The 16,491-nt window shown below is 41.9% G+C and overlaps 2 protein-coding genes across 3 annotated transcripts; both read left to right on the top strand.

Moving 5' to 3' along the window:
• Positions 1 to 1,665: 1,665 nt before the first annotated feature.
• On the top strand, positions 1,666 to 9,176 carry selenoo1 (selenoprotein O1). Its single transcript, XM_029434564.1, has 9 exons — positions 1,666 to 2,366; positions 2,577 to 2,780; positions 2,883 to 3,060; positions 3,477 to 3,607; positions 3,790 to 4,067; positions 4,774 to 4,942; positions 6,327 to 6,512; positions 6,770 to 6,926; positions 8,037 to 9,176. Exons 1-9 carry the CDS (start codon positions 1,813 to 1,815, stop codon positions 8,259 to 8,261), a joined length of 2,082 nt encoding a protein of 693 aa, XP_029290424.1. The 5' UTR covers positions 1,666 to 1,812; the 3' UTR covers positions 8,262 to 9,176.
• Positions 9,177 to 9,684: 508 nt separating this feature from the next.
• On the top strand, positions 9,685 to 15,639 carry mapk12a (mitogen-activated protein kinase 12a). 2 transcript variants are annotated; one of them, XM_029434409.1, is made up of 12 exons: positions 9,685 to 9,985; positions 10,776 to 10,905; positions 11,032 to 11,090; positions 11,433 to 11,544; positions 11,649 to 11,678; positions 12,155 to 12,202; positions 12,446 to 12,560; positions 13,148 to 13,219; positions 13,392 to 13,471; positions 14,166 to 14,244; positions 14,333 to 14,506; positions 14,635 to 15,639. In XM_029434409.1, exons 1-12 carry the CDS (start codon positions 9,867 to 9,869, stop codon positions 14,700 to 14,702), a joined length of 1,086 nt encoding a protein of 361 aa, XP_029290269.1. In that variant the 5' UTR covers positions 9,685 to 9,866; the 3' UTR covers positions 14,703 to 15,639. The 2 variants fall into 2 exon arrangements, with proteins under 2 accessions (XP_029290269.1, XP_029290270.1); XM_029434410.1 differs by lacking the exon at positions 9,685 to 9,985 and adding an exon at positions 10,436 to 10,492.
• The last annotated feature ends 852 nt before the right edge of the window (positions 15,640 to 16,491 follow it).

Raw genomic sequence — 16,491 nt, 5'->3', positions numbered from 1 at the left:
AAACCAGTGTTACTCACCGAGTTAAAGCTCGCAGAGCTTTAATTGGTGGCTCGCGGGGCAGGAGGCTAAATAAAGGGGTGATGGATATGATTATGGAGTCAATACAGATATTGCATAAAAACAAGCAGGGCTATTACATATAACCCATTGCTCTATTAGCCTACAAATAATTGATAATAGTAATTGATAAAAGATGCAAACATAGACTAGAAACAAGATATTTAAACTTGCTCGGCACTACACTGACTCACTACGGAGTTGCCAGTTCTGGTGGTCTATCAGCACTACATGGTGAATGTGCTCTTGGACGGTAGATACGTGGTGGGCTAGTATATAAATAAATAAAGTTAAGCTCATTAAAAAATATGTTAACTTAAGCATGCTTATGAATATGGACATTTGCTAAAAAATAATTTATATCGCTAAATTTGAACATTTACATTGGAGGATACTACGACCAACCTGGCACTTCATACTCGCGTTAGTTTGGCTCCGGTCGACTCGTTTCACCATTACATGTTAGTTAGCGCGTGTTTCACCATTACATGTTAGTTAGCGCGTGTTTCTACAGACGTGAAATGGATCAATTTCTTATTAAAAAAGAGTTACACACTAGGTGGAAAGAAACAAAGCGTGACACACGAGGAAAGTTAAGATTTGGCTTTGGAGCATCAAACCACAGCGGAGTCGAGCGGAAGATGCTGGAGATGTGGTTTGTGGACAGACAACAGCTGCTCCCGTTAAAAAAAGAAAGGTACGAGCCATACAAAACGAGCATAGGACATTTCAAGACAAGTGGACAGAGGAGTTTTTATTTGTCCTCCACGAGTTGAACCCTTTGTGCTTAATGTGCAAACAGACCCGCTCTGGTTTCAAGAGAAGTCATCTGGAGTCGCGTTTCCAAACGACGCATCCAAAATTCAACGAAATTTACGCACCTGGAAGTGAAACTAGTAATACATTTAAAAAAATAGAGCAGCTTTCTTCTGTTTCTGGACAACAAAGGCTCATACACAGGACAACTAATACAGCTGAACGATTAACTGAGGCATCTTTTGAGATCGCATGGCAAAACACTCAGACTCAAACATTGTGAATTGCAGAGTTTGACAACATCATCCCAGTATTAAAATAATCCTGCTTTTAATGAATGCATTGGTTGGCTGCATTGCATATTGTATGTTCTGGGTGGGATGACAGATTAATAAGCAGACATGCTTTTTATGACTGGATGTAGCTTTTCATACTTTGCGGTAAAAGTGTCAATCCTATTGACTTTGTCCTCTCAATGTGGCTCTCACGTAAAAAATAGTGAAGACCACTGATGTAAACGGTAGCAGCACATACAAAACAGACGTAAGTGACACATACATATGAAAAGTAATATGCATTTTAAAAGACAACATTTCTTTAAATACACATTTTACAAAAAGGTTCCATCATTTTCAAAAAGCGTATTACTTATTTTGTTATTTAATAAACTGAGTTAAGTAGATAATTCAGTTCAGGACTAATGTGAAAACGTAGGTAGTGGTGTTGACCATTTCTGTGTGTGTATTTGAAAAGTATATAGAATAATAAATAATCAGATATTCAAGAGCGCCATCATCTGGATTGTTATAGTACATAGATTTTAGTTTCGGACTAAATAGTTCCTTCTTTTCTGTTTCCGGACAGATATTGATGTAACACAGTCTGTCGCAAACATCCGCTGTAGTTGCAGGATTATGAAAGCTTGACAAGTGAACATTAACTGCATTAACATCAAGTAACTGCGACGGTGTATACAAGCAGACAGATGGCCGTGTTTGGATGGCTTATTTAGGACGTCGGCTGGGACAGTCACGCATTATTATCCCCGGTGTGTCCGCGTTCAGGCTCCTCGGTATGGCCGGTATGACCGACATGGGTCTGGCGATGAGTCGTTCCCCACTGGAGCGGCTCCACTTTGACAATGTCGCCCTCAAGAAACTTCCCCTGGACTCTTCCGAGGAGCCGGGGGTGCGGCAGGTTAAAGGAGCCTGTTTCTCCCGGGTGAAGCCGCAGCCGCTGACCAAGCCTCGGTTCGTGGCTGTGTCACATGAAGCCCTGGCGCTGCTGGGGCTCAACGGAGAGGAGATCCTGAACGACCTGCTCGGGCCAGAGTATCTCAGCGGGTCCAGAGTCATGCCTGGGTCCGAGCCCGCTGCGCACTGCTACTGCGGCCACCAGTTTGGCCAGTTCGCCGGGCAGCTGGGCGACGGGGCGGCCTTCTACTTGGGCGAGGTGAAGGTGCCGCCCGGACAAGACCCCAAACTGCTGCGGGAAAACCCGAGCGGCCGGTGGGAGATTCAGGTGAAAGGAGCTGGACTGACTCCTTATTCCAGGTACACTGGGGGTTGCTTTTCGTGTAGTGTTAGCAAGAATATGTTACCTAAACTGCTCTTATGAAGTACACCAGAGATATGAAAGCATGGGAAAAGCTATAAAGATCATCTAAAGTAGTAGAAGTGGCTGAAGAGTGTCACATGTGAGAAGTTGTCCATCTGTATAATCAGGAAAATTACCCTTTCCTTTTTCTATTCTGTCCTCCATAGACAAGCTGATGGCCGTAAGGTCCTGCGCTCCAGTATAAGAGAGTTCCTGTGCAGCGAGGTGATGTTCTTCCTGGGTGTTCCCACCACCAGAGCAGGCTCCGTAGTGACCTCCGACAGTAGAGTAGTACGAGATGTGTACTACAGCGGGAACCCTCGCCACGAGAGATGCTCTGTGGTTGCCCGTATTGCTCCCACCTTCCTCAGGTGAGTGCACGTCGCCCCCCCTTTTATCTTATCGTATTTTTCTGAGCTTCTCAAGATGCATACACAAGGGTTGTTTGTCTTACTTGCGTGCTCTTTGAGCAGGTTTGGATCCTTTGAAATCTTCAAGCAGGCCGACGAGCAAACAGGTCGTCAGGGTCCCAGCTATGGACGTGATGAGATCCGAGGTCAGATGTTGGATTATGTCATTGAGATGTTTTACCCTGAGATTCAGCGGAATCACGCAGATAGGGTGGAGAGGAACGTGGCTTTCTTCAAAGAGGTCAGGGCACATGAGTGAAACTCTCTCCCACCCGGCAACATACACATTTCAGACAGGGAAATGGCACTTGAGTAGAAAGACTAAAATGTGTTGCAACGTTTAATCGAATCAGCAAGTAGCTGTTCAAGGCCCAATGTTACAGTTTGGAGCCAAGACCATTTGTATCCTCTAATCCTGTTAAGCTGCTGTGGGTGGTTCAGTGACTGCATGTGCTGAGTCACTGTGACCTCTGCTCAATATGAGATCAAGAAATTACCAAGGCATTAAACTCTGGATATACTTTTGACATTTTCCTCATCTAATTCATAAGAAATCGCATCATGCATACTCCCCAGGGTTTGTTTTCAGATTCAGATGTTTCTGGAAATACAGCACAACCCTGTAATGTAAGATTACTCTCTTCTCCCCGTTTGTAGGTGATGCTCCGCACGGCTCGACTCGTGGCTCAGTGGCAGTGTGTGGGTTTCTGCCATGGAGTCCTGAACACAGACAACATGAGCATCCTGGGTCTCACACTGGACTATGGTCCATATGGCTTTATGGACAGGTCAGACATTTGAGTGTTATTGGCCAATTGGTCTGATTTGATCCTTTGTTCAAATGTTGGTCCTGTATAGTTAACTTATTCATCCTCATCATACAGGAGTAGGCTGGAATTATAGTGAAACAGTAATCATCGTGCATATATTGTGGGTATTAAGTCTCATCATCTTTCCTTATCCTCTTCAGGTTTGATCCAGATTTCATTTGCAACGCCTCCGACAACTCCGGCCGATACTCCTACCAGGCGCAGCCAGCAATCTGCAGGTGGAACCTGGTGAAGCTAGCGGAGGCTCTTGCTCCAGAGCTGCCACCAGACCGAGCTGAGGCTGTCATAGACGAGTACCTGGATCTGTATAACGGCTTCTACCTCGAGAACATGAGGAAGAAGCTGGGCTTATTGAAGAAGGACGAGCCCGAGGATGAGATCCTGATCACGGAGCTGCTGCAGACCATGCACAACACAGGTGGGATGGGAGTGGGTCAGCATTATATTGCCTAGTAGGGCTGTCACAATTTCAGATTTTCACTACACGTTTATTTGATTATTATTTAATATTGCCCAAACATAATTCACAATTACAATATTATGCAGATATCTGTAGTAAAAAAAATAATGTATACAGTTGTGGTCAAAAGTTTACATACACTTGTAAAGAACATGTATGTCATGGCAGTCTTGAGTTTTCAATCATTTCTAAAACTCTTATTTTTCTGTGATAGAGTGATTGGAGCACATACTTCTTTGTCACAAAAAACATTCATGACGTTTGGTTCTTTTATGAATTTATTATGAGTACTGAAAATGTGAAATATACATACAGCAATGCTGATATTTGGTTAAATGACCCGTGGCCATATTCACCTCAATTAGGCGCTTTTGTTAGCCCTCCACAAGCTTCTGGCTCAACTCAAGACAGCCATGACATACATGTTCTTTACAAGTGTATGTAATATTTGATTATTTACACAATATTATTATATGTGTATTGTTAACATGCTGTTAATATTTCATTTTTAGAAAGCAGAAAGCATTTAATATATTAAGAGGCAAAGAGTTATAGAATGCGATTCATACATGCAGTGCTGCGTATAAAACATGACACATTTAAATCACTGTTGAAACCTAACCAATCGCAGCATTGTTGTAACCCCCTCCGTCCCCTCCTGCAGGTGCCGACTTCACCAACACCTTCCGTAGCTTGAGTCAGATTTCCTGCCCCATTGAGGGAGAAAGTGAGGGAGAAGAGGAGCTTGTCAGGAAAGCCACAGACCTCCTGCTGGAGCAGTGTTCCTCCCTAGAGGAGCTCAAGGCTGCTAACAAACCCACCATGGATCCACGGTGAGCTCGCCATGCATGCTGCATACTTTACAAAAACACTTATGTGTTGTCTATTTTACACCATAACAGAAGAGAAATGAAAATGAAACTCAAGTTTCTTTTTTTTTAAGGGTAAGGGATTAAGAATAACACGGTAAATGCAGCTAGAGAAACCTAAATCAAATTTGCTGTGGATGTTTATGGTTGCTAGAAGATGAATCATATTGTTTTTGGTGACACACCCAACATTTCCATATGATGAACCAAAGAAGTAAAGTAAGGTTGCCATGATATGAATGAGCACGTCCACGCTCCGGGTCATGTTATGTGCTCATAGCCTGTCTTTAAGCACAACCCTCAGGACATAATTGGGATTTCTTTTGCATTTATAAGAATAGTATGATTATTAGTAATATCTTCAGACTGTCCTAACCTTTTGTTTGGTGCGATGCACATTGCAGCCTCCGGGTGCAACTAGTGGAGCTTTATATTATTGGTCTTGTGTGCAGGAGTGAGAAAAATGGATGTTTTACACATGCATCAGTTTGAGATGCCTTAAAGCAACATGAGTTGATTTTCATGGTCAGTTCAAGGCAGCGAAAAAAGCTGTAAACACAACATTGCTGACACTGACATATCACAGTTACTATGTTATTATGCACAAAGTGTTAGCAAACACATTTGCTCTTTCAATGATGATTTTTGATTTATTGTTTTGATTGTTGCCTCTGTGTTTAGTGTCCTGTCTGTCTGTAACTTTGTATGGTACTGTTACCATCTGATCAGGTCTCTCTTGATAACCTGTATAAATAAAGCCTAAATAAAAAACGTAATTCAACTGACGCAGAGCAACATTAAGCATTAGCTCGGAGTTGTTTTTAAAATATGAGTATGTGCAGCTTTAAGGTCTTCAATGCTAGCTTTTTTTACTTTTTGGAAGTAACTACCAGTAACCTGACTGCCCCAACTGAAAAGTAATGTTGGCGAAGGAATGGCTTCTGCCATCTTGTGTCTGCAAGAGTCCATTTGTAATCAGATAAACTGCCATGGTCATGGTTTTGCAATTGGAACAGTGCTAGTGAAAATACAAAATGTCTTCATCTGTTGTGTACAGTATTGTGTGGAAGGCTGTTAATTATGTCTGGTTTTGTTTTTGGAAGCTATTGAGGGAAAATTGTATGATGTGAACATCCGATTTAGAGTAACGACAGTAACACATTTAAACATGTTATCTGATTCCCCGCCTAACCTAATCTTTATTTTGTCAGTGGAACAGATTACGTTACGTTAGCCATCATGTAACAGTTCAAACCTGGTTAGCCTGAGCTGGCACAACTGGTCCTCTGCCTTCTGCAACATGCCAATAAAGATTATAACTGTTATATGTTCTGCCTTCTGTTGACAGTGAGCTGGCGATGCTGCTCTCCATGGCTCAGAGCAACCCGGCGCTGTTCCAGATGATCTCAGACAGAACGTCGATTGCGAAACAGTTAGAAATACTCAGCAAACTGAAAGACCTGATGGAGACCAACCAGGAAGAGCTGAAAACCAAACAGGCGGAGGAGTGGAGCGGCTGGATCGCTCGCTATAGGTGAGATTCGGGGGGAAATGACTAGGCAGATAGAGGGAGAAAGGCAAGTAATGTGAAGGAAATGATGAGTAAGGAAAAACTGGCATGTAAAACCGGAGGTAGAGGGTGGAGGAACTGGATAAGAGATTTCTTTGGTGGTCGGTGATGGGTGGAAGTGGGACTGATAAAGGGGGCGGACAGAGAGAAAGAAGAGGAAATGGGGTGTTGAGTCTGACATTGCTCCACTCTCTGACTGTTTTGTGTTATCACTGCCGCAGGAAGCGTCTGGCTCGGGAGCTGGAAGGCCAGAGCGATGTGCATGCCGCGCAGGAGGAGAGGGTGAGGGCGATGGACAGCACCAACCCTCGCGTGGTGCTCAGGAACTACATCGCCCAGAATGCAATTGAGGCTGCTGAGAACGGAGATTTCTCTGAGGTCAGGCTTGGATCCGCTGTGATGCGCTTGTCATTTTTGTTTGAAAACCGAGCACACCTTATACTTTCATACAACTGGATGTCAATTTATTGTTTTAGTTTAGACTGTTGTGCATCTGCATTAGACAGGCAGACAGGAGTACCAGCATGGAAGCTAAGCAATGTACTGTTGTGGACGAAGTCATCAGCAAAACATATTTTAGCCCCCTCAAAGAAAGTCCCACTAAAAAAAATCAATATGAGTTTAAGTGTACTCTATATTCAGAACTTTACCTTGCGATCAGGCAGCCCTAACCCAAAGGGAGCTGAAGCTGCTATATCCATCTATGCTCTCGCCAAATACACCAAACCCAAATGTCACACAAACAAATTAACCGAATCGAGGCCGCGGTAGACCAGCACCCCCCCCGTGTTCTGCAAAGTAAAATGACTGTTTTTTTCAAAAGAGTCTGGTGGCTTTGGCAAGAGCATCGATAGATATTGCATCACATTACAGTTCATTTAGCTGATGCTTTTGTCCAAAGCTACTCACAATAAGTGCAAACAATCATGAGGATACAACTCCGAACAGCAAGAATCTTGCCGGTAAATTAGCTTCAAATAAGCCAAACAAAAGTGCAACATACAGAAACAATAGAATACGAATTCAACAATTAGCTACAAATAAGCCAAACCATACGTGAACAGCATACAAATAACAGTTTTTCTTTCTCTAATTCACCAAGGTGCAGTCTATGCAGGATATGACAAGCTTCAGTTCCCCATCAGAAACATAGACTGTATAGCTGTCTCGCGGCATGGTAACGCGGTGGAAATATTCAGAATATAGAGTACACTTGAACTGATGAAGATATTTTTAGGTGGATAAAATACATTTTGCTGACACCAGCGTCCACAGCAGTACATTGCTTCGCACCCGTGCTGTAACTCCTGTCTTTTTCTCCAAACTGGGAGCCTGTCGACTGCCATCTACCATACACTGACTGTGGATGTACCTCATACAAGCCCTTACTACAAAACATCCAAACTATCCCTTTAAATTACACTCAGTTCCCTTTGCTCTCTTCAGTGTTTCACTTTCACCAGCTCTCACTTCCTCTCTGTGCTGCAGGTCCAACGGGTCCTCAAGGTTCTGGCAAAGCCTTTCTCTTCGCAGCCAGGTCTGGAGCTTCCTGCATGGGCGAGCGAAGGCGAGGCCACCGAACGGAGGGAGAGGGATGAAGGGGAGGAGCAACAGCAAGAGTCGGCATCTACATCCACAGCCAGAAATCCTGTTCCCTATGACAGCAAGCCCCCGGCCTGGGCCCATCAAATATGTGTCACATGATCTTCATAATAACTTCCTTGGTTGTTCGCTAGCCTGCCTAAAATGATAAGAGAGTTTATTGGTCTTTTAGTTCATATTTTTCTTACTTTTTTTTTTTTGTCTCTCATTCACCGTACAACTCTCTATTACTTCGGCAGGCAGCGTCAGGGAAGTTAGCACGAGGCCACCCCATAGGCTAGCTCATACAATGCAGACAGGGAGTGAGATTAATTTTTTATATATATATATATATATATATATATATATATATATATTTATTGTTTTACTTTACAAAGAACCCTCTCAGCTCGTTCCCTGCCTGCTTGGTGTTAGATATTAATGACGACTCAGACAACAAGTCCTACAGTGACCTGTCTGACTCTGACAAACTGTGGGGTCTCACCTCAACGAATACCAAAAAATAACGTGTGTGTGAGAAAGAGAGAGATATGTTTTTAGGCATGTATTTGGGTGAAAGGCAGTGATTAGACTTCATCCAACATGCTGCAGTAGATAAACACGCACACTATTCTGCTAACCCTAACCACATTTGTTACCTAACCTGTTCAGTAAGCAGTTGACCTAGAGTCCAGCTAAGTAAAAATAGGAACTGCATTTTCTATTGGACTAATTGTCGGTTTGTGAACATGCAAACTTCTTCAGGGGAAGTTTATTGTAGATTGTGCCACAGATGTGATTCTATCAAGTGTGGTTTTGTTGAAAGTTCACCGCCATTCATGACTTTAACTGCGATGCCTCAACACTAATCATAACTTTCTTTATTTGAACCGGGATCAATTTGTTGGTGTAGTCAAAAAACACAGAAACACATGAAATGATGCTTGTTCCAGAGTTTTATTTTTCCTTAATTAATATGAAATGTAAGGTTGATCTCTCCCTCAGCTATAGCCTTAATATATCCTAATAAACCGAGCAGTCAATAGACAGTGTGTCCTCTTTATTTACACATAAACACATCGCTACTATAGCTGCCTTTTTCATTTCAACAACTGTACTCCTTTACTTTTCTGTGTTACATAACATTTTACTTGATGTAGCCATTAGATTACTGCACTCTGAAACATCTTTAAACATGTCCGCTTTGTGTAAATGTCACAGACCGTGTTGACACAATCTGACATTTTCAGTTTGTTTATAACACCATGGTTTCCTTGTTCTGTTTCCTGGAAACCTGACTGTATGGTATTTCTCTAACCACGTAGATGTGTGTCCACAGCCCGGGTACATGAGCGTTACTAACACTCATGTCTCAACAAGTCTCAAACATTTAGTAAACGTGGTAAACGCTGCCGTTGAACACCAGTGCATATTGCCAACTTCATTATCCAAACTGCGCACCTGCCAACGCATTTCAAAGTAATGTTGTCATCCCAGGCTCATATTACTCACATTCCAGTCTCCTTTTCACCTTTAATTGTAGGCCTCCCGCAAGACTCGGGAGTGGCTTTTGGTGACCTCAGGGTGCGCCCTTAGCGGCTGACGAGCGGAGCTGCGCAATGATCGAGGGTGAACGCATAGGTGGGATCTGGGACAATGGGTGTGTAGCGTCGGAAGAGACAAAACAACCAAACGGCCTCTCCTACACTTTTTATTAGATTTATTTTAATAAATAGGATGTCTAAGCGAGTCAGACCCGGCTACTACCGCCAAGAAGTCAACAAAACCTCATGGGAAGTACCGGAGCGGTACCGGGAGCTGAGGCAGGTGGGGACCGGAGCGTACGGGACGGTGTGGTAAGTGAATTCTGCGTAACTGTGGGGGGAAGCTGTAACACTGATCGCACTGCGGGGTTTGTGGGGAGCACGGTAACAAAGAAAGCGACGGAACAGATGCCGTGCAGACAGCAGCCGCACTGTGCCACAGACAAACAAAAGAAAAGTATCTGTGCTCAGCTGAACACACGCTGCTCCACTTCCTTATATGATGGAGACACTTACACTCTTGATGACAATCTTTTGACACCTCTAAAAGGTAACTGAACTATGAAGAGCGCATGGGTGGTTCCGGGTGAAATAGGTGCCATCACCCAAGTTTACGGATACACAACACTAAAAAAAGCAGCTTTGCAAGCACCTTTGTGCGTCTCGCAGCATGCGGCCCCTTTGTTATCAATGATTAACTCTGTGGGCGGGTACTAAACTGCCGGACTGACTCAATGCAACTTAATAAAACAAGAACAACTCTGAGACATTGTGGTCGGGTGCAAGCTGGAGATGGAGCGGCATGCTACAGCAAGCAGAGTGTGTGTGTGTGTGTGTGTGTGTGTGTACGTGTGTGTGTACGTACGTACGTGTGTGTGTGCGTGTGTGTACACACACAGGTGTGTGCTTATAGTGAACATTCCTGATTAGAAAGGTCTTCTTCAGTTACATACTCAGGTCCGAGGATGGGACAGATTTACTTCCCCCCCCCTCCCTGTTCACAGCGACACATCTCCTGTATTGGATTATTATTTCCTCATTTTCATGTTACAGATAAACACAGATGTTTTGTTTCACGCGTCTGATGTATTCTCACCCTCAGCTCAGCAGTGGACTCCAGAACAGGAACCAAAGTTGCAATCAAGAAGCTGTACAGACCTTTCCAGTCGGAGCTCTTCGCCAAGCGGGCCTACAGGGAGCTGAGGCTTCTCAAACACATGAAACATGAAAATGTGAGAGATTTCTTTTCAAATGAGTGCAGTTTTTCAGCTTTGACTAAAAGGAAATAGGAACATGGAACATTTTAAAAGACAAAATCACCACCGGTGTAACATGTTGTATATTTCTGTCTGGTGCAGGTGATCGGTCTATTCGATGTGTTCACTGCCGACCTCTCTCTGGACAGATTCCATGATTTGTAAGTGCCCTTTACGCTTCTGTCACCGCAGCAGGGCAGTAGGCTATTAAATGAATACTTCAACCCCCCAAATGATAATTTGCATATCAACCCAGTGTTACTTTGAAATTATGTACAAAAATGGAAGAAAAAGAAACATGTATCCAGTCGCATGCTCTCTACTTCCCTAACACATGCATGTTCAATATAACCTGACTATTTAAAACACTTCCACATAAACAGTCTCACACAAATTATAATTTGGGTGGGGGAGGCTTCCTTTAATCTGTATTTTACCTGTGCACAGCTTTTGGCATCCTGTTGGGAAGTATCCCGCTCATCATGTTTCCTTTTATTTATCAGTTACCTGGTGATGCCGTTCATGGGGACAGATCTGGGGAAGCTGATGAAGCTGCAGAAGCTGTCAGAAGAGAAAATTCAGTATTTGGTTTATCAGATGCTCAAAGGGCTTAAGGTGGAGAGCTCTACTTTGATTGTACATTGTGAACAATTTATTACTTTACCACTCAAGTTTATTTGTTCTGTTGATTAAATCCCTATTATGTTCTTTTATTACAGTACATTCATTCTGCTGGTATAATTCACAGGGTAAGTTGTCTTATATAGTTTCATCGTGTATGTATGAGATACAGATTGCGTTCACACTAGGGCTGTCGCGGTATTGACGATAGCCGTGATATTTAAAGAATATAATATTGATATCATGTTAATACTATACATATGATAATATCATGCAAATAAGCCACTGCCTCTTAAATCCTCCCACATCCATACACTCGTATTTCGAGTGTAATTAATTTGCCAAAAAAGAGACAAAATGTACAATAAACAAAGTTAAAGATGAATTTGACTGATAGCATTATTTATTTTCTCAAATTCTCTATAGATATCGCAGAATTGTGAATTATTTTGGCCATGATAACGGTGTAGTGTAAAGGGAGTTGGTATTTCCTGTATGAACTTTTGCCCTCCCCATTTTATTACACTATCATGACTTGATCTTAGTTTCTTCTTGCTTCTTTGCTGCAGACTCAGTCATAATCTTTTCAAATACATTTTTGCAGGACCTCAAGCCAGGAAACCTTGCCATCAACCAAGACTGTGAGCTCAAGGTACGGTTATACACACCATGATATCCCAAGCAAACACAACCCACCGCCATGTGTCTTCATTTTTAAGATCTGTAATTTGATTACAGTTTAAAATAGACAATCCATTACGATAAGAATCCTCAATGCATTGCCCTGAATGTCATTGCCAATTCTACATTTTTAAACAAGTACCTACAGTCTTATTATGAGACCTGTTACGTCATTATGAGCAAGATTTAAATGATTTATTTTGTGTCCTGTCAGATCCTGGACTTTGGTTTGGCGCGGCAGGCAGACAGCGAGATGACGGGGTATGTGGTGACTCGCTGGTACAGAGCCCCAGAGGTCATCTTGAGCTGGATGCACTACACTCAGACGGGTAATGAAGAGCTAATTAAAGGAAATACTCACTCTCATGTGCCATGTTCAGTGCTCTCCAATAGCACTGAATCCTCATGTTATGTTATAAGATGCAGCATAAATGTGTTGTTTTAGTGTTCTCTCTCGCCCTCTGCTTCTGCTTCAGCTAGTGATTTACTACATTTCCCAGAATGACTTTTACAACCTCCAGTGAACAGGCAGAGTCTTGTTGCTTTGTTACTTTGATTCCTTGCACATGACTTGTGGTTGCAGTGCATTCTGGTCTATTCAGGCTACAGTTTATTCCTCTTCTGTGACAGATTTCTCTTGTAGAAAGCTAAAAACTAAACACTTAATTTTAAATACATTAGATAAATACTCTGTGGTAGGATGTGTTGTTAAAAACATCTTTGTTTTAGTCAGATGGTAATAATACATATTACCCACTAGGTGGTGATCTCTTTACACCTTACCTTCTATTGCAGGTGCAGGGTTTTTTAGGGTAATGCATGCATCTTTTTCTGCTGATCACAGACCCACAATGTCCTGTAATTGTAAATTTCTTAGGACGGTAACATAATGTGATGTTTTCTGCTTCTTCCTCAGTGGACATTTGGTCTGTGGGCTGCATCATGGCTGAGATGCTGCAAGGAAAACCTCTTTTTAAAGGCAGCGACCGTATCCTTTTACCTCGCTAACCCTTTTCATCTGACATGTTATGGATATTCATAAAGCTAAAAGACAGAAGAATATATATGTTTTGCAGAATCAATGTAAAACTTGAATTATTTGAAAGAACTATCCTATCTATGTGACATATCCCATGTGACCCTTGACCCCCGGTCCTCAGATTTAGATCAGCTGACTGAGATCATGAAGCTCACAGGAACACCAACTCAGGAATTTATATCAAAACTAGTATCTGAGGACGTGAGTTCACAACATGCAACACATACAGAAACTTAAAAGGACAGGTCAACCCTAAATCAAAAATATATTTATTTCCTCTTACTTGTAGTGCTATTTATCAATCTAGATAGATTTGGCGTGAGTTGCCGAGTGTTGGAGGTATCGGCTGTAGAGATGTCCGTCTCTCTGGAATATAATGGAACTAGATGGCACAAGATGGATTGTGGTGCTCGAAGCGGCAAAAAAATACATTTGAGAAACTCGACAGCAATTTCTCTTTCCAGAAATCATGACCCGGTTACTTCTGCGTGGTGATACGGTTGGTGGGTGAAATATAGAATAAAATAGTCCCTACATGAAACTGCTCACAACAAGCTCTGTTGATTATCTTCAGTAACCGGGTCATGATTTCTAGAAATAGACATTGCTGTTGAGGTTTTGGCACTTTGAGCACCACAAGCCGAGTGCCATCTAGTTCCATTATATTCAAGAGGACCACACCAAAACTATTTACATTGATAAATAGAACTACAGGTAACAGGAAAAATATGTATTTTTGATCCAGGGGGGTGAACTGTCCTTTTAAAGATACACTCCCTGATTTTGTTATAGCCCCCAATTGTGTCCCCAAATCCTCAGATTTTAGGAATTGGAAGCACAATAGGGCAAAGTCAGTGGGTTTATGCTGCATTAAAACATTAATTTCTTCTCTTAGGCCAAAAGCTATATCAAAAGTCTCCCAAAAGTGGAAAAGAAAGACCCTCAGAAGGTGTTTTCCACAACTAATCCACAAGGTAGGATGTGCTCAGCCCTTTAATTTGTTCCATTTTCAGTTTGACAGTCAAACTGTGATTTGACCTCCTGTTTCCACTCTTTCCTCAGCCGTGTCTGTGCTAGAGTGTATGTTATTGCTGGATCCGGAGAGCAGGCTAACCGCTGCAGAGGCTCTCTTGCTGCCTTACTTCACAGAGTACCGAGATCCAGAGGAGGAGACGGAAGCACAGCCGTACGACCACTCGCTAGACAACACAGACCAGCCCCTGGATCAGTGGAAACGTAAGGACGACGGGGAGGAGTAGATTGATTATAGAGCAAGGAAGCAAAAAATGGATGGCAAAGGGGAAAGAAGCAAGAAGATAAGAGCTGTTATGTTCTAATGATCAGCGCTGTGCTCCTTTCTTTAGGTCACACATTCACAGAGATCTTGACCTTCAAACCAGTTGTGCCAGAGTCCAAGGAAACCGCACTGTAAGACACAAAGAGTTCCAGCCTGGGACCAGAACAAACTGTACACTTATTTTTTATCTTGATCTGAAAACTCTTTGATCACAAGGCTTAATGATTGCCCGTGGACCCAGTTCACAAGTATCTTATTAGTGCAAGCTGCCATAATTTGGATTTGTCTTTCAACATCAAGTTGGTCCAGTAGCTCGCTTCCTGACTGTAGCATCAGACCTTTCCAGCATGTCTTACAGTGCTGCGGATGCTAGATCAGTTGATGCAAGTCAAGTAATAATATTCGATAAGTAACTAAGTTATCAAGGAACTATGGGTTGCATTACTTGAGTTACTTATCCATGTTCAATTTCAGTTTTACTTCAGTGGTACATATGTTTTTTTTTTACTTTAGAGAATACAGAAATATTGTATTTAAACTAATTCTGAAATTCTTGACAGATCCTGGGGAAATTTGTTTTTTAATACGGATGCTTGATTTGAGTAATTTGTATCTGTAAACGCATCATTTGAAGGTAATAGATCCAGGACAAAGCATCACGCTGCAAATGTAAAATAATGACAATTTCTTTAAGTGACTTTTTCTATAATATGTTGTTTTGTGAAATAGCTTCCCCTTTAGTGACTACATGTCCTTAAAAAACAATTGATTGCAATTTTTGGGACGTCCTTGCGTGTGCGTGTCTGTGTGTAGTCTACATGTCTGCTCTGACCTTGTTGTTCCTCCCAGTGGCCTTAAGATAACCACAAAACAAAAACACTGCTGAGCTCGTACGAAATCCACCCCAGCAGGTTGTGCACAAACATTCACCTTTTAATTTCATACCAAAAACAGGCTTACATCCGATTATGTTGTTTATTGAAACGCAAACAGTAGCACAAAACATTGTCTATGTTGATTTGTGAACACCATTCTTGCATTTTTATTATTAAAGATTCTCTTTGAAAATTGTGCATATGATTTCTTTTACTTTTCTCCCAAACACACCTGTTTAGTGTTAAACCTGTAGACTCATCATAGTGTTGTTCAATAAAGTTTGGGGAATTACATGAGATGCAGCAGAGGCCAAGAGGACTTTTAGTTTCTAGTATGGGTCGAGCAGCAATCTCTTAAAAGGCTGGATCCTACATTTCCCATAATGCAACATGTAGCATCTTTTGACTAAAAGTTTGTAATGCAGGATTTCTGTTAAAACTTTTCAAGTACAAACTGTGATACATCTATATGTGTAGCATTGGCAGAATTCTCCTTTAAATTGCAACATCATATGTTTTTAATCCAATTTGTAGTCCAGCCAATAAAGCAGATGGGAGCGTTTCACTTTTGTGTTGCTCCTGTAAACTAACACTAGGTGGCAGCACGTAAACAAGCCATGACCAGGCTGCATTTGTAGCTCTAAAGGTAGTAATGTTGGTCAGTCCATCACTTTGGTCTATATCCATCCATCCTGTATTTGTCAAGATATTTGCTACAGATACTCAGAGGCATCAGATGATGAATCCTAATGTTGTAGTGATCCTCAGACTTTCCATCTAACGCCACCAGCAAAGTAAAGTTTTTGATTAGCCAGTGAAGTATTTCAAAATCTAGGTGATGGATTGGCACAAACATTGAGGCAGACATTCACGGTAGTTATATAGGCCTAATGTGTCATTACTTTGATGGCCAGCATCAGGTCAAACTTGAAATGATGTATGATACTTTGGTTTATGACTAATAGGCCTACCTCTAAAACTAATGACACCATTAGCTTTACTTTGGGTTTAAAGCTAATTAGCAAATGTTAAATTTACATGGGGAAGAT

This window comes from Cottoperca gobio, chromosome 6 (assembly GCF_900634415.1).
Source record: "Cottoperca gobio chromosome 6, fCotGob3.1, whole genome shotgun sequence".
NCBI lineage: Eukaryota > Metazoa > Chordata > Actinopteri > Perciformes > Bovichtidae > Cottoperca > Cottoperca gobio.
The sequence above is the reverse complement of the archived record's forward strand: the minus strand, read 5'-3'. Positions and strand labels throughout refer to the sequence as shown.

Bases quoted from the DNA above. Each gene is read 5' to 3' on its own strand.
- mapk12a (XM_029434409.1), top strand. From the start codon at position 9,867: ATGTCTAAGCGAGTCAGACCCGGCTACTACCGCCAAGAAGTCAACAAA. The intron at 11,545-11,648 runs GTGGAGAGCTCT...CTTTTATTACAG, and splicing joins AGATGCTCAAAGGGCTTAAG to TACATTCATTCTGCTGGTAT. The intron at 13,220-13,391 runs GTATCCTTTTAC...CCCGGTCCTCAG, and splicing joins TCTTTTTAAAGGCAGCGACC to ATTTAGATCAGCTGACTGAG.